At 37.5% G+C, this 21,820-nt stretch overlaps 3 protein-coding genes across 7 annotated transcripts in view; 2 read left to right on the forward strand and 1 right to left on the reverse strand.

Moving 5' to 3' along the window:
* Nucleotides 1–5,446, forward strand: part of LOC124409795 (midnolin-like) — a 47,703-nt gene extending 42,257 nt beyond the window's left edge. The window contains exons 3-5 of one of the 2 annotated variants that reach the window (XM_046887635.1): nucleotides 2,170–3,444; nucleotides 4,459–4,765; nucleotides 4,901–5,446. In XM_046887635.1, coding sequence (XP_046743591.1) covers nucleotides 2,170–3,444; nucleotides 4,459–4,765; nucleotides 4,901–5,151 — 1,833 coding nt within the window. In that variant the 3' untranslated portion in view covers nucleotides 5,152–5,446. The remainder of the gene's footprint in view (nucleotides 1–2,169; nucleotides 3,445–4,458; nucleotides 4,766–4,900) is intronic. The other variant, XM_046887636.1, reaches the window with a different exon arrangement.
* Nucleotides 5,447–8,002: 2,556 nt separating this feature from the next.
* On the reverse strand, nucleotides 8,003–14,573 carry LOC124409794 (E3 ubiquitin-protein ligase MIB2). 4 transcript variants are annotated; one of them, XM_046887632.1, is made up of 12 exons: nucleotides 14,423–14,573; nucleotides 13,686–14,145; nucleotides 13,465–13,580; nucleotides 12,622–13,001; nucleotides 12,171–12,383; nucleotides 11,756–11,924; nucleotides 11,339–11,654; nucleotides 10,916–11,227; nucleotides 10,404–10,767; nucleotides 10,079–10,296; nucleotides 9,714–9,958; nucleotides 8,003–9,621 (listed from the first exon to the last, which is right to left on the reverse strand). In XM_046887632.1, the coding sequence occupies exons 2-12, from the start codon at nucleotides 14,114–14,116 to the stop codon at nucleotides 9,341–9,343; spliced, it is 3,045 nt and encodes a 1,014-aa protein (XP_046743588.1). In that variant the 5' UTR covers nucleotides 14,117–14,145; nucleotides 14,423–14,573; the 3' UTR covers nucleotides 8,003–9,340. The 4 variants fall into 4 exon arrangements, with proteins under 4 accessions (XP_046743588.1, XP_046743589.1, XP_046743587.1 ...); XM_046887633.1 differs by lacking the exon at nucleotides 14,423–14,573 and having other exon boundaries at nucleotides 9,714–9,955; nucleotides 13,686–14,260; XM_046887631.1 differs by lacking the exon at nucleotides 14,423–14,573 and having other exon boundaries at nucleotides 13,686–14,260.
* Nucleotides 14,574–16,316: 1,743 nt separating this feature from the next.
* Nucleotides 16,317–18,968, forward strand: LOC124409802 (ran-binding protein 3). Its single transcript, XM_046887653.1, has 5 exons — nucleotides 16,317–16,415; nucleotides 16,661–16,747; nucleotides 16,888–16,947; nucleotides 17,426–18,108; nucleotides 18,326–18,968. Exons 1-5 carry the CDS (start codon nucleotides 16,400–16,402, stop codon nucleotides 18,635–18,637), a joined length of 1,158 nt encoding a protein of 385 aa, XP_046743609.1. The 5' UTR covers nucleotides 16,317–16,399; the 3' UTR covers nucleotides 18,638–18,968.
* The last annotated feature ends 2,852 nt before the right edge of the window (nucleotides 18,969–21,820 follow it).

Below are 21,820 nucleotides of genomic sequence, written 5' to 3' on the forward strand. Positions count from 1 at the left end.
GCACACATATATATATATATATATATATATATATATATATATATATATATATATATATATATATATACACCACTTACACTTCCAACCACTGCAGAAGACCGCGTGAGCCCACAAACTTCGTTTTCACTGTACTGTGTGCTGGGTACTATGGGTAGGTGGGCAAACATGCAAACACCTATACGTACCAAGTACCAACCTATCAAAGTCCTACACGATGTTCGTGGTGGTGGTACGGCGTTACGATAATGTTGCCGCACACACTGGCAATAGCGAAGGGTGCAGTGTCCTTAGAGGGATCTGAGAACGTTCAACTCAACCCTTGGCTCTGGCTCTAAATTCTATTGCACGTGTCTATGGATTATAGAACTCTTCGTTTGTTGTTACAGATGATAGGCTGATCTATTCTAATACCAATGTGACTACAAGTCTTATTCACGTATACTGGTTTCTGTTTTATGCGATTTTGTTGTTTATTCTTTTTTTTTTCTTTTTTCTTTTTTTTTTTTTTTTTGTAATCAACGAATACCCTTGATGGTACCGTTTTTTTTTCGGAGGAAAAATCATTATCGCGATTTGTTGGCTGACTTTTAGGATTATATTAGAAGCTGGGTAAGGTGCAATGCTTAACGATTTGGACTGGTTTTAAAGCTGATAGTCTTGGCTGTAGTGTTACTTGTATAAATTAATTGAAATATATAATTCTTTTATTCGATTGCAAAATGAAAATACACTAGGATGTTCAACTCAAATCTTAAATAAGACTACACATGTTTCTGGAATGATTGGTCCTCGTTTTTATACATATTGTGGAATGTATTTGGTTTTTTTGTAACAGCGGTGCGTGTCGATTTACGATTATTGTAAGTCATAGATCTTCTCATATGATAAGATTACAATGCAAAACGTTGAAAACGTTCACGGAATCTCGCGATCTTTGTCTAGTAGGCATGCAGTGTAACGTGATTGAATGGTTTTTAATCTTGCTGTGTCACGTACAATGGAATCCACCTTCAAACGTAATAATGATATTTACGTCTGGTTTTTCGCTTGCCGGTATAGGTTCGGGATTTATCCGTAAAGTTTGGTGCAATAGGCCTGATTCAGGTCGTTATTGATTGTCGAGGCCTCGCAGGTATAGAAGTCCGATATGCTGTCCTAGCACAATGAGAGAATACTTGAAACTCGAGAGGAGGGCACGACGAAAAAAGCACTGCAAGTTCGGCAGCTGGCTGTCGAAAAACTAATAATAATCACTGAAATTGCTGACCTGTTTTCGGCCATGTTTCTTTGTCTGAAACTTGAAAACCATTCAAACGATTCTTCGTCATTTCCAAGCTATCACTTATAATGGAAAATATTCCTTCAGACTTCGATTATACTTTTGCCATCCATCACCTGCAGCGTGAGACTTGCGGCTTGCTATCAGCCGGTATTTCACTTCAGTTATTCTGCCATCCGATTGTTCATTATATAATTTAACATGTAACTACTCATCTATATTTGGGGGTTACACATTACACATATTATGTAACGATGTGTCGTTGCATGATATTATTCAAATGACAGCAAACATTCGTTGCTTCTTATTTAAATCAATTTTTTTTTCTTTTTTTTTTACTATGCTCAATACTTTTTTTTAAAGCGTTTCTCGGAAACACCTGAACGCAGCTTTCACACTTGTGTGTGTGTAAAAAGCGCTGCGTTCTATCTGCCAGCGTTTATCACTATAGTCTGTCGCTGTTTTGTTCGTAAAATCGATGCAATTTTACGGGACGAACAGACGCGTGGTTATTGGCATTCGCGTTTCATGCGTGTCAAATGTGTTATAATGGATAGGGAGGGAAGATAAAAAAAATATTGAACAAAAAATATATACGCATTGCGGTCACGCCGTTGCTATACTGGCAGGTTTTTTTTTCTTTTTTTTTTTGCCATTCAGCGATCAATTTACTACTTACATTCGTGCACGTCTATATAGTTGCTGCAGATGGAATGATAATGAGAAAATTGGTATTTTATTTTATTTATACGAGTGATATTTTTTGAAAACCCTGAAAGCTCGTATTTTCATGTTGAAATAAGATTTATTGTAAAAGTGTAGTTGAAAATTTTTCCGAGATTGTCGACAAGCATTTACTAATCGAAGAAATGATATTTCTATTTTTCCAGGCACAGAGACCGGAACAAAGTGTAATGCAGGCGCTGGAAAGTCTGAACGACTCGCAGGTGAACGATTTCCTTTCAGGGAAAGCACCGTTGAACCTGACTATGCGACTGGGGGACCACATGATGCTGATACAGCTGCAGTTATCGACTGTGACGCCGGCGGCACCAGCTGGTGGACCCAGCGGCTCGACGCCGGCAACGACGATGTCCAGCAGCTCGACGATGACGGTGAACGCTGGTAACACATCCTCGTTCTCGTCATCCTCGACGACGCAGAGCAGGAGATCGTACGTTATACCGGCACCAAGGATCTCCAAGACACCCTCGAAACTTCAGGGAAATAACCAAACAGCGAGAACCTCGTCCCTTATCGGCTTAGCTTCTATATTACAAGCGGAATCGAATTGCGATTCAAATTTATCCTCGTCGACGACAACGACGACAACAACCACTACCATGGAGTCCTCGGGAACGCCGACATGCAACGCGGCGGCCGCCGTTGCAAGCAAGTCCACCACCTCCTCGCCCCGTAACTCGACGGCTAGTCCGACGAACCTCGAACACTCGCCCATAAGACGAACCCATTACTGCACGACAGACTCGCCCGCCTCGCCCTCGCCCTCGCCGCCACCTTCGGCCCAGTCCTCACCTTCCTCCACGCCGACGGTCAGCCACTTTCCGAGATCGGGGGGCGGGTCACCCTTGTCGACGTCGGGGGGCCGTCAGTCCTGCATACTCCACCACCACAACCACAACCACTACCATCACAGTCACCACTATCACAGTCACAGTCATAGTCACAGTCACAGTCATCATCACTCTAGGAACAAATTGTTGTCGTTCGATCCCCTCCAGCCGTCAACATCCTCCGATCCTACCTCCTCGACGTTGTCTGTGACAGACGCTGCCGCTAGTCAGCAGCACTCTAGTACGTTAGGCACACCGCAGAAGAAGAAACTATGCACGAATCATCATCATCACCAGCAACAACAAGAACAGCAACAGCAACAGCAACACCAACACCAGACACAGCAGATTGATCTGGAACGAAATGGGAGAAAGATCGATAAGGAATCTGGATCGGAGAACGGTGTGTTGTCTCTGACTTCTTGTACTTCGCTCGAAAGTCCTAACGGGAACAACGCCATTGACGGAGGGAAGCCAACCGCCACACTCGACACCAGAGCTCTTGTAGCGGCATCGCGAAATCTCACACAGACGCTGAAGCAACTCTCCTCCGAGGTACAAGTACTTACCTCGCGGGTCGACCTCGCTGAGGTATACATTGCTAAAAAAAAAAAAGAGAAAAATCCCTTGTTATGCGTCATGTTGTCGATTCATCTTTACGTATAATAATATTTTCATTAACTTGCAAAACTCTATATCTGTATAATAATTAACTGATGAAATTGTTTATATTGTCAATTTTAACATTCTCTTCTCTTTCGCACTTCAACTTTCAATGGAGAACGTGTATTGGTTAGGGATATTTTTTTTTTCATCTTACTTCGGGCGTGCGAATTAATTTTACAAGTAATATTTTCTTTGCTACAGTTTTTTTTTTCGTTTTGTTTCTCTGATTCGTCAAATTTATTCGCGTAACAGTGATAAATTCTTTACGCTACATTTTCAAGTACCTATAATTGAAGTAGTTCGAAGTTTTGTTTTCCTCGGTCTTTACAATAGATGAGCGTCATTTATAGAATGGAATTTTATACCCTAGTATCGATGATTCCGTCAACATTTTTGCCCTGCTTGTAATTAGATTCTCACCAAAGGCATGTAATTGTGAATGATGAAAATTTACGCGTCTTTTAAATTCCGCGGGGTTGCCAAAATTGGCAATTTTTCTACAACCTCCTTGCCCAGGGAATTTCTTACCTTTTATATGCATCAACGGTGACACAATAATAGGAAACTGTTACTTAACCGCCGCAATAAGACCTGATTTCTATTTTTACAACGCCTTATAAAGAAGCAAGGGTCTGAGTTGAAGAAGGTATTGCCCAACTGGTGAAGTCGATTCCTTGCCTTATTCGAAGTATGTAATACTTATATACTGTCCACCGTGATTGCTGGGTGTTTAGAGAAAGAGATACTTATTGTTAGAAACAAAATATTCTTAAAAACGCGTTCAGATGCCTACGACGACTTTACTATTGTAACAATGTTTAACGTAACGTAATGTCTCACCCTCCATTGCTACAGCACGTATAGCCGTCGGCCCGAAAAATGGCTCGTGGCTTGTGACTCGTGCAAATTACTAAACAGCAGAGATTTTTGCACAATTAGGACAATTCGAAGCCTAGGCAAGGGGCAATAATAGAGAGCATGCATCACCACGGGAAGGGAGTTTACTCCGGGACATTCAGCGGCACCCTCAATCCGGCGCTTCAGGATCGCTACGGACGGCCAAAACGGGACATCAGTACCATCATTCACATATTGAATGATCTGCTGTGCGCCACTCCCGCTGCCGCTGCTGGACACTACAGACATCATCACAGGCATTCCCATGCAGCCATCAGACAGCAGCAATCCTCGGCAACTATTTCCACTACAACTACCACCACCACCACCACAACTACGTACACGACAGGTATGCTTTTTTTCTATTTTTTTCTTCTTCTTTATTTCTTTTTACTCCAAATATTGAAATTTAGTTGTATCTGAATTGCGGTATTTGGAATGATTTGTTGCTTACCAATGGATGCTCGTTTGTTTGTCCAAGCAGAAGAATTGTCAAAAGAAAATGCGGCAACCAAGGGAAAGATGAAGCGGCTGCGATTGGTAATGGAACAGAGAAGAGCGAAGAGAAAAGCAAGAAGACAGGCCAGGGCTGCTCCTTACACAACACAATGGGCGGCAGTGACGCCCAATCCAGATAACACTTCCACGTCGGCAACAACAAATTCTAACACAAATACCGAACCGCAAAGCGAACCCGAATTGCAACCTTGCAGTCCTGAGCCAGTAGTAGCTTGAAATCATACCTCTTTTACACGATATTCGTACTCAATTGTACCTCTACGTCACGTTGTCCTAGAAATTATTGACACTGATTTCTGTTCGGTTTTATCGAGGCGTAATAATAAACGCGAGGTTGAGAGAAGCTTTAATTAATACGCTACACTTATATTGTATGCACTGTAGTTAATTACTTAATCTTGAGGAAAACAATTAGGTGACAATAATAACGCGCAACAAAAACCGAAAATTTTGTTGTAAAAATATATAACTAATTGCCGGGATAACGATTGTGACGTATATAAGGTATAAAAAGAACTATTATTATATTGTCGGATGAGTATTGGAGAAGAGTTAATTATAATATAGCTTTCAAGCAGGTCAATATGAGAATTCGTCAACGCGTTAATCGACGGATCAGGACCATTGTGTTAATCCCCTCGCTATATGCGTACATATTCATTTGTTAAATGAGACTTGTAATTTGTATCATATTTAACGTTAAAATCGTAAACGCGAATAATACAATTAGACTAATGTACTGGATGAAACTAAGAGGATAAGAGAGATAGAGAAGAAAAAAAGAAATAAATTAAACGAATCATTATCATGTCGTTCTTTGGCCGTCGCAGATACATTATTATACGGCTGTCCAGGCCATCCTCGTCATAGACGATTATATTATATATTCAAACTACAAGATTTATTAGTTGTTGAGAAAAAGAGTCAGGGGAGTTGGGATACCGGGTGTGTAGGTGATCCCGCGACGTGGCCTTGAAGCTGCGATTTTGTTTAGGTTTTTTAGTTATTGCATATTATTATTATTATTACTATTATTATTATTATTATTATTATTGTCATCATTAATATCATTATATCGAGCTAGGTTTACAAAGGATGAGTTATTACTATTATTATTATTATTATCATCATTAGTATGAAATACAGTTTTGCAAACTGGCTCAATATTGTAACATACATTTATGAAAACTTTATCAAGTACCAAAATAAATGAATAAATAAATACTGCTTGCTAAGCTATGGTAGAATCAAATTTCGTGTTGTCATCGACAACCGTAAGCATCTATAGATTGAATAGAATATAGAAATAATAATTGAATATACATATAGGTAAGTGTTGTGTCTGTGCGTGTTTAGTAGTTAAGCTCGCCTTGGAACCAAAACACCCGCCGCTGCATTGTGGAATAAATAATTAATTTGTCTTTACGACGTTCCTTCATAGTTACTCCGATAGAATTCAATTGAAAGAATTAAACAATGATTGTATTATATATAATGCTAAAATACATTTGTATGTAGTAATCCAGACCATTGTTACTACACAATAATCCTTCGCACGTGTCATTCGCTACCTTTGTACGACGCTCTTTGATCTTAAGCGTTATATATGTATACCTATGTCGAGATGCAATGAAAAAGAAAGAGAAAAAACAAAAAAGAATTATAGAAATACATGCAAGTAAGAAGTGACGAATAACTATGTAAACTATAGAATACAGTGACGAAATAGCACTACAAATTTGAAGCGTCTCTCTTCAGTTCCCATCATATTCCAAAAATCCATTTTATTTTTTAAAACTAATACTTCAACTGTCTTTTCGTTCAAAGCTTAACTGTTTCTGTCTACCAGTTTTCGTAATGTTTGATAATGAATTGAAAGGAACGAAACAAAAGTTTTCAAGCGAATTAAGTAATCTTTGACCACGTGCTTCCTTACATTCCCTATATCTCCATTGTCTGTTGAATCCGAGTAGTAAAACTTGGGAATAATAAATTGACAAACGAGGTAACTGAAGCTGAAAATAAATGATTCAGAAACCCTACGGTAATTAACGATTCACGATACTCGAAAAATGCGGAATGCGGTTCGAAAATATTCCCCTAAATTTAAACTCTCGTTATTTGATGAAATGATTTGTTGAAAAATATGGTATCTACAAGCGCTAAAAGTAATTTGCGGGAATATTAGTCAACGTATCAATAAAAATTGACCATAAGCTTCTTTTCTTTGGGCAAATTGTTCTATCGGCTGGTAACTTTATTTTTGATATTCGTTTCTTGGTTTTATATATTTGTTTTTATAAAATCTACAGTTAGAAATACGTCAATTTCGCTCGTGGTTGCGAGTGAAACGATTATCCAAAACTGGTAATAAATCCATGCGCAGTGATTTGAAAATCTGTTCGCAAATTACTCAACATATTCGGGTAACTCTTTGGTAATGATTAATATTTTTAGTAGATTTTGTCGTTTCTCTTTTTTATTACAATTTGTTCTTAGATACTGCTTAATGCACTTGAGACACTTGGTTGTAAAATGTTTATATTTATTTATCAAATGAAATATTATTTGGTACTAAAGTATATCAGAATGGAAGCCAGATGTGCGCTGATTAAAAACTGTGGCTATATTTTGAGTGATCACTAATCGATATATTCGAATGTTGAACATTATCATTACACTGAGCAGTTGGAGGCAATAATGATAAATTAGGATTATAAAGTAATGTGATGAGTTAATTAAGTGAGAAAATAAACGTGAGCCCTTGCAAAAACTTTGATGTGTATAGGTTGAATGATTGTTACGTACTGCAAAGTGGTAATCCACTCTATGCTATGACCAACTTAGCATTTCCATCCGAATTAAATATGTAAATGCCATTATTTTTTCGCAAATAATGATATAATTATCCCATTGAAATAACAATAATGAAAAAGTTTTCCCCACGCAAGGGAACTGGTTCAGCAATAATAAATACAGACTTCAACTCGCAATAATTTATTCAAATCAGTTCGCGATTCCATTGTAATTTATATTCTTTTTAATTAAAGATAACACTCAATTTAACAATAATTCTCTTCGTCTATGCTGAATTGGATATCAAACGTATATAATTAAAAAATTGGAACTATTTCGGAGAATATATTTGATATTTGATTCATTTTTAAACTATCTCATCGCCATTCTTATTATATCATTCTACTTAAACTAAGTGATGATGGGATGCGCAGGTTTATGCAATGTGGAGAAAACGTTACGGCTTTTTGTCTGATATAATTGAAGAATGAAATTTACCGCGCTAGAAAACAACATGCGGTGCTTTTATGTACCCTGTCTTATACGATGGATGCTCGTATTCATTACAAATTTATAAATGTTAATTTTTTAAGTAGATCTCAATCTGATAAAATTAGGTGAGTCAATAACGTATTCTCATTTACCTAATGACACATATGGGAGTCGACAAAATTTGAACTAAATGAAGATTATGATACTTGAGAAATCGGGTGACAGAATAAGTTGTGAAGAATGACTCGAAGTATAAGCATTACAATAACAAAGATTGGATCGAAATTAACATTTTTGATTTTTGATATTTTTTTTTCGTTCTGGTTGGAAAAAAGTCTACATGACTCGTGAAATTATGACTTTCGTAGACGTCTGACCAATGAAAAAAGCTCAAATACCCGTAAATATCAGTGTGTGAAATGGTTAATGCATCCCTGCGTAAGATTAATAATTCCTTTCCAACTTGACTGTTTTATAACATTCGGCACTTTCATATAATCTGGTCATTGCATCATCAAAACGTATTACTGTACAAAGGTTGTACCGATCGTTTCTCAAAGTTATAGACCTTCGGAAAAATGATTTGCCATAAAACTGGCTTTCACTGTAACCGAGAGTAAATATTAAGTACACAATGTTCGCGTACCGAACAGCAAATTTGCCCGGCAAAAGTTGTGCACATTGTGATCAAGTAAATGATCCATACATACTGGTAACAAAAATTCTTTTCGGTACTATTGATGTCGCACCTATTGACTATTACAAGAAATAAAAATAACATAAACAGTATATTTACATAAAATATTTCAAAAAGGATCGTTCAGTCAACATGTGATCATTATTGGTCATTCAACCAATTGGTGGGTTGGAATCAAGCAATAGAAGCTAACAATACAAAGTGTTGAAAGAGAATCAAAACGAAGAACGTAGTGCTAACTTCACACATGTAATTACAATATAATATCATCATTATTATTATTAGTATTATAAATATTTGTGTGAATAATATCAAATAGGTGTTAGAAGTCATATGATGATAATAATATAATATATTTTCGTAATTCTACACGAGGTGAGGTGAACGGATGGTCGAGCGAAATTGGTGTCTAGAATCGTATTAATACAAATTGATTTTTTTGGTTATAGTTTTGCGACACATGTGGCATGTTTTAAGCGGCGCAGCGCAATGCTCACACGCACCGTGGCCACAAAGGAAGGCTACGTTTCTCCGCCGTTCCATGCAAATGCTGCATGTGTTGGCTTCTTCCAAATCGGCGACTCGAGACTCGAGGTAACGCAACCTTTCCAAATCTTTGTCTTTGTCCTCTTCTTTTCTCCTTTTCCCGTCCACGTCTACGCCGTTGTCCTCTGTTTGGTCGTTGTCTAACGTTCGCTCATCTAGTTTATTGTTGAAAATATTATTAAATGCAAAGCTATAATACACTGTTTTATTCGTAAGTCTGTGAAAGCAGGTGAATCTTTTGGCTTACCGTGACTCACTCGACGTTTAGCATTATTGCGACCACATTGTAAACATCTATATAATACTACATTGCTGCCGGGCACACCAGTTACATCTTCTAGCTTATTTCCTGTTACTCCCGAACATGTTGCACACTTTTCGGGGTCCTGCCTTTGTTCATCCTTTCTCAATCTTTCTTCCGACGGTTCTGTTAAAGGTTCTGTTTCTATCTGAGTCGGTAGTGTCTCTACAACTCTACTCGTGGGACCACTGCTACCGAAAAGTCGTTCGAAACATTACTAAATTTGTTTAATTTTCTGTTTTTTTTCCACCACATAGTACACCTATCACTATTTGAATGATGATAAATTGTTTTTCAACCTTGCTTCTTACCTTGGTACTTCACTACCGCTGGTTACAGCTGTTTGATAAGAACGTAAAAGATCAGCTAAAGCTGCGTATTCTGGGTCTGCGTGCAGCAAGTCCAATGCCGACTTTCCTTTAGTATTCCTTACTTGCTCTAGTAGGAGACCGGAACTGTCCGAACTGACGAGGAAGCATGCCAAAGCCATCTCTGCTCTTGCTCCTTGCCTTAGTAAATTTTGCCAGATCTGAAATGATCAACATGTGCAACCAAGTATGAAAAATCAATTCTTGCCGAGACAACCACAAAATATTACATTATTTTTATACCTAACGTGACATCAGATCAACTTACCGCATGTACAACTGAAAATTCGCTATTCTCATCTGTCGGTGTGACACTGGTGGGATGAGGTCGACATTTAGTGATTGCTATGTGAAGTGCAGTATCCCCGTCTTCGTCCTGGGCAAGAATGTCAGCATGATGTCGGACCAGTAATTCAACAAGTTCTAAGTGTCCCTGAGAGGTAGCCAAATGCAGTGGCGTCTGACGACGGTTGTTACGCAAATCTACACGCGCACAACCACCTGTAGGCGAAAGGAGCGTCGCCACAACGTCACGATGCCCGTTCAGAGCTGCTAAGTGAAGAGCCGCGAATCCATCTTCTTTTTTTATGTCCACTAACTGTCTGGCTTTAGCCACAAGCTTTTCAGTCGCACTGTAACATATTGACAGTTGTTTCGTCAAGAGGCTGTACGGAAGACAGGGATCTCTAATATTGTATTAGGAATTGACATCAGAATAATCTCTTTTTTAATACTGTCGTTTGATAATGTAGCCACTAGTTTAGGCGAAAAAACGCTTACAAAGTGTTCCCCTTCAAAGCTGCGTGATGAAGGATGTTAAACCCTCTTCTATTGCGAAGGGTCACGTCAAGGCGGTCGCACAAGCATAAAGCTTCAACAATGTCAAGATCATCTTTACCAATCGCATCGTGTAGCGCTGTATCCCCATATTCGTCTTGAAGATTGACATCGCACCCATGGTGTAACAAAATTCGGACACATGCAGCATGCTGCTTGTTTACTGCCACGTGTAATGCGCTACATCTGCTGTTATTTACTGCATCAACAGCTGCGCCACGTGCCAACAACAATTCCATTATTTCCGGCTGGTTTCTGCGAAAATATAATTTAAATTGATTTACCTTCATCAAAATTTTTTCACGTAACAATGATTTTTTCCTCAGATTAGCAGCAGGTTCGTTGGGATGAATGTCAAATATGTACCCAAATGCAGCGTAATGAAGAGGGGAATCCCCGTCTTCGTCCACAGCTTGGAGGGATGCGCCAGCATCCAGTAATAATGAACAGATGTCACACTGACCCTGGTGGGCAGCTATTTGCAGGCACGTTTTGTCACCACCTCCTGGTCTGGTAGATCTTGCATCAACTTTACCAGGATTTTTACGTAAAAATTCTTTAACTGAAGCAACTCCAGCTTCTCCACAGGCTGCATCTCGCAGCAATTTCTCTACTTCGTTGTCGATACTATTATCACCTGACCCTGTAACGCCATCGGGACGCCAGGACGGATTTAATGCATCTGCAGGATACAGATTCGTAATAAGAATTTGTATTTTCATCCTAAATACGCATATGACATAATTGGAGAATTCGAAACATTAATTAACTGTTAATACTCACTCGACCGATCTCTGAATCGATTAGCATCACCTTGACCTCCATTTCCAGGTCTTGTTGGTGGAACCAATGTTACGTTTACTGGATTGAAAGTCCACGTGTGCCCGTCAAATTCCACCCGAATGTCTCCATCGGAATAAATTTTAATTACTTTTCCTGTTTTCCCTAAGACCTGTGGTGTATCGTAAAATTTATGTAGATTAATTGCGGATCTTTAGTTGAAAATATAGACAGAACAAGAAGGCGAAAGGCGTAAGATTGTTTATAACTACAAGCTCGCAGGAGCATAATACGATTTTCAGCCTTTGTACTGGAAAATGTTTTGGCTACTTAACGCATTTGGAACAAGAAAATAGACCGTTTTGCCTTCTTGAACAGTTCAAAAGAATTTTCGAGCAGGCTATTAATTTATTATTACAGTTTTCATAACATCTATCCATTCTCCATGGCCACGTTGATAATGCTTGACAGATGTAGCATCAGTCTTGACCCTAACAATGTCTCCAAGTGTGAATGTATCTTTGGTAGTGACTTTGGTCAAGGATCCTGGATGGAAAGTCCACCGATTATTGCAAGATTCGTACTGGACTCTAATATCACCCTTGTCTGTGACTCGATGAACTGTGCCGATCTGAAATAAACAAAATTATGTTTCCAGCAGAATTAAGAAAATGCAAAACGATAAAAAATATCCGGTACTGTTACATCTGTAATAAGATCTTGGTTAAATAATTAGTAGATAAGCATAAATTATCAAAATTGAGACTGTAAATTTAATTATATTATCTAGTTCTACCACATTTAGAAGTGATATATTGAAGGGAATCGTGTCGTTTTAATGGATGTGGTTGGATCCTAATAGTGCGTACCTTTCCAATATATTCAGCCATGCGTGGATTCCAACCACCGTGACCAATTTGCATTTGTTTTAATGTCTCAACTTCCATTAGAACTCTGACTTTGTCCCCAACACTAAAAGACAAATGTCGAGGACTCAGAGTAGGATTACCACCATTAGGTATTGCGGGTTGATCCAATACTGGCATCATCATCACAACGTGCCCAAGAACAGGTAAGTGCTCTTTGTAATAAGTACCGCACGTAGCTTCTTCAACATAACAGAGATCCACGCACCCTTTGTAGCCAAGTCTGTACACGTTTGTGGTACCAGTCGACCATGTCACAGTTGCTACTGACCGACTACTTTCATTGTCCCATCCACGAATGTCCATTACACGGCCCGTTTTATCTGTATGATATATTATGCAATCTTTATTCATCATTTATCAGCCAATTATCAAGTATTTCTTGACATAATTTGACAACAAACTAGTTGACTCTTAATTCTTTGAAACCCGAATGTGTGTTACATGTGGATGGTTGTTAAAACATTTTTTTGAGGAAAATTAGCAATACTTTTCTGAAAGTTAATTAGAAACTGGAGCTGTATAGGAGTAACAGAAGTTTGTTTTCAAGTTTGCAATTTGTCTTTTGGGTCCATAACACCTTGCATTAGGCGTCGATCAGGTTTTGCTAGCTAATTAGTTAATAGTTCTTTAGTAGTGGAAACGAAATCAATTTAGACACAAATTTTTGACACTTGAAACTCCTGAACTTTTTCAGGATTTGCAGATTGAAAATGTACAATGTCCATATCGTTTAATGTTTGTTTAGGTTTCTAAAAACTCAAAAGATTGTTCAAACGCACATACCGGGACCGTCGTCTTGATTACCCCACTCCCAATCTGGTCCTCTAACAACTTTGGCACCAATGAATATCCCTTTTAATGGTATTTTAGTGCAACCTTCTCTTGGAGTTAGTTGCACACTGTAAAAGAAAATACAACGTGGAAACCGCATTGATAAAAATTTTGCTGTGACGAACGAAATAAAACAGATATAGTTTTAAGACGAGAATAAAATTGGAACTCACCCTATAGCATTTGCAGTTTGAAATCTCTGGAAGGTGTGATTAAGGTAATGAACATCCGCCATATAACACTGGGTACAAAGGTCGTAATCAATGCACTGTGCACACTTCCACCTGATTCCTGCAATTCCGTGTCTTCTACAGCCGTCACAGATTATATTTGAGTGCTTGATACCGGCAGCTGCATTGTCAAAGACCAGTAGATCGTAGGCGCCCTGATATCCGATTCTATAATTACTTCTCGACCCTCTGTCCCACTGAACAATTACAGTCTTGTCAGGTGTCTTGTCAGCAGTGTTTGCAGTCGAATTTGAAGGATTACCAGAGCCAGACGACTTTCCAACTTCTATGACAGTGCCTGCATGGCCCTCGCCACCGTCCTGGTTTTCCCAAGACCAATGCAGGCCCCGAACAACCCGCAATCCCACTTCCATATCTCTTGAGGAAATTGACCGTGTTTATCCTGGAGTTAATCGTTGTTAAACATACTTGTGTTTGTGTATCATTAATACAGCGTATGCTGAGTGTATTTGTGGGCGTTTTTTTTTCCTGGTAGTTAAGAAATTTTCCTCATCATATATCATGAATGATCGTAACGCAAATTGACCAATTCTACTACTCAGGGTGAGCAACGAACTGTGATGTGAGGTTGACGTCTCTCTACGTAGGCTCGCGCGCGTACGTGAAAATACAGGCAATGTATTCCGGTTTACTTAATCAAAACATGTAACGAAACTCACCTACGACAGCATCGCAAGGATAGATATCACGGGTGAATTGCACAGGGCGTACAACTTTCAACGTAAACGATGTCGGCAGCTAACCAAGTATTTTACTATGCGGGTAACCCAAAATAACCCGACATTTTCACAGTATTGTGTGTATTACTCACGGTGTAAGAATAATACTTATACATCTTATTGTAGTACATACATACGTGATCTGATGCTGTGTTTCCAGCGATCACGGGCTACGGAAATATCACATAGTTTGCAGACTACACGGAGATTCTCATATTCTCCATAGACACCGCAAGAGTCTATGGGGAAAACCCTAAAGCTGAGTAAGATTGTGAAATTCGGTAAAAATGTGTAACAAACTTGACGCGGATGACACCGAGGAAAGCGCCACATTAAATTTACATACATACGTCCTTGCATTCAAAATACGTGCTACCGGATTTGAATGTGCGATTTATTCATTGCGTGACTATGCAGCGATAAAAATTTATACTGTTTTTTTTATCCTCGACCTCTTAACGATGAACTCTATTTATCCTGCTTTGGATTTCCCCAAACGTCAGGCAAACAGGATAAATTAAGATGTATGTATATACTCGATATCAAGCACCGCGGTGCGCAATATAAAATTGCTTTTTTCCTGCTTCTGTCAGTATTAATGCCGTTCGTTTAACAATATTCACAGTGATACACCATTTGGATAAATCATTATTGGCATATAAGTTTCAAGCAAAATACATAATAATAAACAAAAGGAAATCTAAGTTAATGATGTAATGAAAAAAGTCTGCGAATTAAGATTCTGCTTCAGTATTACTATGGTGAATTATAATAACGAAACGATAACGATACGCATGAAAGTTCAAAATTCTAATTATGTGTACATAGTATAAAGTATAGATTTATTTGTCATGGGATTATGAAATAATGCAATTTTTACAGACTCGCATAAATACTTCAAATATATCACTAAATCCTATAGCAAGTTTCTTAACTCTTACCGTGTAATTTTACAATTTATTACATTTTATTTGGATTGAACGTTGACTGAAATAAAATATGAAAATCTCTACTGACGTAGAGCTGATCAGAGCTTATATATCGTATTATATGTACCATATTTCAGAGGATGTTTCAATACATTTTCAGCTGATTCATTAAAAAACGATCTCGAACCGCATTCTGCGAAACGTACGCCTTCGCGCGTCAGAAATCGATGCAATTCAGATGAATACGGCCGTTGAGAAATTACTGAGAATTATGAATAACCATTCGAATTATCTCAATTAGCTGTTATCCAATACTAATAACAAAAAAGTCCTGTAATTCCGCAATTATCTTTCAACATTTTCTATGTTCTGTAGAACTCGTGATGTCTTTAGTCAACGGCCAAAGGGGTGGCTTTTGCCACGGGTTTATGGTAGTTATATTGATTCCGGTAAATCAAGATCTGCGCTAATAATTTCAATACCTGCGCAATTTCAGATGGGTTCTTCAGTCAACGTGCAGAACATGATGTGACTAATCGGAGCGATAAATTCCCGCATTAGAGGTATTTCAATGAAATTTATAGGGGTAGGAGTCTCAGCAAGAAGGTTCTTATAGTAAAAATTTAAACGAAATCAAGCAGGTGATTCTTGTGTTACATACATGCGGAGATCTATTTTTTCTGTCATTCCTTTTTCAGCACGGCAGCATCTACCACAAGTGGAAGAGAGAAAGTAAGTAGATACATTTCCTATTCTCACGGCCGTTGCATCGAATGTTATTATCATCATAGCGACGACACGACACCCGCGCCATTATTTCATCCCATCGCCGAGGTACATTTTTTCAAATAGTGAGTTACCATCATGTGATTAGTTATTTCATGGTGACGGTTAGTTCAGATCGGCGGCAGCACCATACGGTTCTCTACAGTCTTCTTACAGAGATCAGTCTATGGTTTAGTACCGCCGCTTATTCCACACGCAAAACATGGCGGATTGCAAGGGTGCGTTGTGTGGTTTTATTTATTAAAATATATCCTGCCATTGTTTGCCCAGATGTAAATTATCGATATATCAAAGCTGTGAATGTGTTGAAGATTGTTAAAAATTATTATCGCTTTGTGAATTCGAATATAAGAATATCTGTGACAGTTTGTTATTGTTTGGGACATTTGATCCTCACTTTCACTCTACATGTACTGAAACCTCACGAATATTTAATGAATATTAATTTTAATAATGTGTTTAGAGAATACCGACGAGAAAAATTGTCCTCGGCCACCGATTATCATGAAGTTGGATGCCCCAGAAGAGTCGAGCGAAAACTCGGCGAATGGTTAGAAGTGACAAATCAACTTTTCCTTTAAAGTTTATCAATATTTTTGATCAAACTAATCAATTTATGCTTAAAAAATTTGGGTATGATTTTTAGTTTAAAAAAAAAAGTTAAGCTTAATTATTATCAAATATTTTCAGAGGAAGGAGATGGACAATCCGGAGGACCTGACTCACCAAATTCAAGTTCTACAAGCAAAGGTGATAGTAAGATACATCGTGCGTTTTATCACAATTCGTATGGGTTTGAAAAGTTAGATAATGATGGATCAAACAATGACATGCACAGAAGAAAAAAAAATATTATCAATATTAGTTTTAAACGATAATATGGAAATGCAAATAACGATATGAAAATATCATCCGATGATAAGCCTCAATCCTTTTCCACATTGATAACTTTCACTTCAGAATTTTCTCAAGACCAGTACAAGTGCGTTTTGGAATATAACAAGCACTGGAAATGTACTTGCGAATTATATTGTCTGCAAAATTATATGAAACCCAACCAGATTTATCTGATGCATTTATTTTCAATTAGGAATTTACTCATGTCCCTTCTACTCTGCCCTGGTATCGACATTACAGGGACTGGACATCCATATTCGTGAAAAATGAAACTTTTTTCCTCAATGCTAGTGTAATAAACACTCCATTATATCTGGTCTTTGTTTCACAGGTCCTATACTAGCCGCATCTAAGTTTGGAAACTCATTTGGAGTTAGCGAATTCTCAAATTCTAGTAAACCAAAACCAGCGCTGTTGAGGCCATCGCAATTGAGTGCAGTGACGAATACTCCTGGACCGTCTACCAAGAATCCATTACAGCCAGCAAAGTTTCACAACCCGTTTATAAAAGTAACGGATAATATTGAACTCGAGGTTGATAGCAATGTTACAAAGACCACAGATAAAAATGAAACTATAAACAACGACTCTAGAAGTAAAGAGGATACAAAGCCAAAGTTTTTACCCCTCGGGGTCAACACTAAAGATAATGAAAATGGTATAAATAACACTGTCGCTCCGAGTGCCTCGACGCCAAGTTTTATTTTCGGACAAAATTTAAAAGAACGAGTCGCTGTTGCGAACGATACTGAAGCTTCCGACAGCTCTGAAGAGCATGAAACTAAGGAGGAAGAGAGCAATGAAAATGGATCCTCGGAAATGTTATTCTCCAGTGCTGTTACAGTCTGCAGAAGTACTAGTCGACCTGGTTTAACACTGTCTCAAGCTGCGCAAGAACTCGAAGAGGCCAGCAGAGCTAACAAACGTAAATACAGCCAGGTAACACTTCTTACTGGCGAAGAGGGAGAAACTAATGTATTACAAATCAACTGCAAACTATTCGCTTTTGACAAGGTACTTATAACTTTCATATAATCTTTTATACTACATTCACATTTCTGAGTGGCTTATATTTTTCTTTCTAGCATAGTTTTAGATTCTTTAGAAAGCACCGTGGAAAAAGAAATCAATATAACAAATCTAAATTGGACATACCAAGAATTCAATGAACGTTATATCTAAGTGAGATTCATGTGTATTTCATTGTACCAAACTCTGACTCAAATCTTAGGGTACCAGCGGGTGGCAGGAAAGAGGGCGAGGCAGTCTGCGACTGAACGACAGGGACGAAGAGTCAAGACTAGTAGGAAGAGCAGCCGGGACTCAGAGGCTGGTGTTAAACACAAAAGTTTGGCCCGGAATGACTGCAGAAAGGGCTGGACCCAAATCCTTGAGGCTTACAGCGATGGATGTGCACGGGGACATCAGAATCTTTGTCGTTCAGGCAGCCCCCAAAGAAGTTGATCAGCTCCACAGTCTCTTAATGCAACGATTACGTCGAGCTCAGGATCGTCAGCCCAAGAAATTAGCAACCGAACACTGACCTCACAGTAATATTGATCCCTAGTGGAGCCCACCCTTAACTCGACCCAATCAATATAAGATTTTCGAGAGAAATGTCACGTTTGTAAACTATAATTGTTTTCGTGATGTAAGAACCGACTCTTAGCATGCTGATAGCTGCTATATAATTTATGCATCGATCTATCTACTAAAGTTGCTAGCTTTCGCGTTTACCTCCTAATATTTTCTGAGTATAAGGAATTCCGACACCGATCATGAGGTTTTTGTTATTGTTTTGATGCACCCAAGCCTTTTTCTAATCATTCCCAGTTGATACGTCGTATGTTTGTTTTTCGTTTTTTTTTCTTTTTTTTTTTTTACTTTAAAATATTTTCCTCGGTTTTTGTTTATAGCATTTTTTCTTTATTTTTTTTTTTTCTTGTCAACGTCACGTAACAGGGTTGTTAAAAGGACAAAAGAAATTATACATGATGGATAAATAAATATAGGTATATACAAATATATATATTCATGATATATAGGATAGGAAAAGATATCTGGATAGGGATTTTGAGCAGTATAGCGTGTTTATTAATTCTGAACATTTCACAAAAAAAAAAAAAAAAAAAAAAATTAACGTGTCATTTGTTCAAATATTGTAGATAAAGGAATTTGCGTAGCACGGGAATCTCTATCTAGTAGTTATTAAATTTCGTTCGTACGTATGTATTTTTTCTTTTTTTACACGGCCCTGTACAGTGAGATCAATTTTTTTTTCTCTTTTTTTCGATCTTGTTATTGCCGCTATATTAAAATTGTCCGACGCACGCTCTCACAGACTTATTGTTATAAAATGAAAATAAATAAGTTTGTAAAGGTAAATATTAAGGTAACAATTTGATTCAAATACTATTTACAGTAATCCAAATCGACATTCTATCAAATAAATTATCAGTAATAACACATAAGCGGTAGAAAGTGTGTAATTGTTGATTAGTAAGAAGAAAAAACGAGAAGAAAAAATGATAAGCGCATTGTAAAACTCGTCGATTGCGGTAAAATACAGAATTTTCATTAAAGAAACAAGCATCCCTTAAATTTATAGTTGAGTAAATCACTCAATTTTACACAATCTTCGAAAAGAATATGATATTTATTTTTAGTATCTACCTATTGTATTAATTTGTAATAATTAATAATTATCATTGTCATTTTAATATAATTATTTTCATAATTCGTAGCTTGTAATATACTGAAATTGGTGAATCAGTAAAGAATTATAATTTTTTTTAACAAATCAAACGGGCTGTGGGTATCAAACGGTTAACAATCTTTGTCAAAGATGGCTCCACGAGGATCGTTATATGGCGGGCGGTATTCAACAGGCCGATATTTATAGACACAAGAGAGTTTCGTGTAAGCGTATAAAGATTTGGGCGTCAAAATCCAGGCCCTTTGCATATTAAATACACACTATGAGATTTATTTGCGAATTTTTTTTTTTTCAAACCTACGGTTCAATATTGATAAAATAATGTCTCGTTACTAGAGTTTAGTTATCTGAAGATGACAGTAGTGCCAAGGAATATAACATAGTAAATTATTTTGAAGTTGACGGAGATATAGTAGATACAACAATCATCGTTTTAGTGGATATGTACAAATATTTTATTTTAAGAATGTAGTAGTCTACACATTTTTAAACGCACATTTTTTTACTCATATTCATTGAAAATCAATCCTTTTACTTCATCAGGCATGCACACGTAGACAGTTAATATTATTTTAGTTCAATTTACAAGTCTGTGGATCCATATAGGTAAATAAAAACACCTCTCGATAAGTCGTCGATGATGTTTTGCGCCATGCTTGGATTTTTCTCGGAGTACTAAGATTTTCTCCAAGGAATTTGAGCTCTTATAGTTGGTAAAGATGATGTTCACCGGTTCGCGTACCAAACGAAGAAGTACCACTGGCGGAGGTTCTGGAAGAAAGTCGTCTCTTGAGCACAATCGTCCACATTTACGTGCTGGCGCTGAAGGATATACTTACAGGCAAGATTATATCCATCTTTGAAATATTTGTGCAGTATTTCAGATCGAATCGATTCAATCGTATTGTCATAATTTTATACTGTGGCAAACAAATCACTGATATCGATAAAAAAATCAGTAATGCAAACGGCGGTCCTACATTTTCACAAGTCATTCTGATTGATTTACGATTAATGATTTATTACACTTTGTTCATCAGACAATTTTCTTGGCTTTGATCAGACCGTAATTCGAAATTTTTATTTCAATCATTCCTACAATTGAAACCTTCCGATGTAAATTCACATTTAAGTTTATCCTGTTTAAAATTTATTGCGGTAAACAGCAACTCAGAGATGTACTTCTCTGTTTGTAAATTTCAGAACAAGAGTTCCAGCTTTGGTGAATCCATCAGATCTTCCACCAGCTAGCTCGGGAGGAAGGACCTATGTATACAGAACAAGGATACCTCATAGAGAAAATGACGCTGGCGCTACATCGCGATCGTCTCCCGAGAATAATGTTGGGGGTCCAATAACTAGGAGAAGAGGTGCGGTCAAACATAACAAGGTTCACATAGTTCGAGGGCATCGATTGGTCGCCAAGTTCTTTAGACAGCCAACATTTTGTGCATTTTGTAAGGATTTTTTATGGTGAGATTTAAAAATTAATATCACATTTCTACTCGTTTACATATATATATATAATATATGAATATATGTATAAGGATCAGATATTGTGATTAGGTGTAGCGACAATTCAGGAATTTATAAACATAAAACAGACAGTTTTTCTGTCAGCCTGTAAATCCATAATAGATCAAAGATGCATTTTTCAATAACAAAAACAGACGGATGAACAAAATCCAACCACGCAAAGTGCGTTTATTAACAATATAGATTTAAGTCGTAATAACTTGGTCGAACGGATCCAGAAACTGCATCTTCTGGTGTGTCATTATTCGAGTAAATAGAAGAAAATAAAAGGTTGCTATCTTAGAATCGACACTTTAAAATTCCAGCTCACCTCGATATAAATAGATCGCGTTGCTGTTCAAACACATTGTTTAATCGACCCCTTTACGCAGATATAGGTACAGTTTAATTGAAGCTTTGCCTTTTAGAACTGTTTCAAACAGTTCCAGATTAAAGATTATAATTTATATTTGCAATTTCAGGGGTTTTGGAAAA

This window comes from Diprion similis, chromosome 8 (assembly GCF_021155765.1).
Source record: "Diprion similis isolate iyDipSimi1 chromosome 8, iyDipSimi1.1, whole genome shotgun sequence".
NCBI lineage: Eukaryota > Metazoa > Arthropoda > Insecta > Hymenoptera > Diprionidae > Diprion > Diprion similis.

What these genes read in the sequence shown, in the direction of transcription:
- LOC124409802 (XM_046887653.1), top strand. An exon ending in GAGCGAAAACTCGGCGAATG is followed by an intron (nt 16,748 to 16,887) that starts GTTAGAAGTGAC and finishes AAATATTTTCAG; the next exon opens with AGGAAGGAGATGGACAATCC. An exon ending in AACTATTCGCTTTTGACAAG is followed by an intron (nt 18,109 to 18,325) that starts GTACTTATAACT and finishes CTCAAATCTTAG; the next exon opens with GGTACCAGCGGGTGGCAGGA.
- LOC124409794 (XM_046887632.1), bottom strand. Translation starts at nt 14,116, where the DNA reads ATGGAAGTGGGATTGCGGGTTGTTCGGGGCCTGCATTGGTCTTGGGAA. An exon ending in TAATCAAGACGACGGTCCCG is followed by an intron (nt 13,002 to 13,464) that starts GTATGTGCGTTT and finishes TATATCATACAG; the next exon opens with ATAAAACGGGCCGTGTAATG. An exon ending in GGATAGATGTTATGAAAACT is followed by an intron (nt 11,925 to 12,170) that starts GTAATAATAAAT and finishes GATACACCACAG; the next exon opens with GTCTTAGGGAAAACAGGAAA.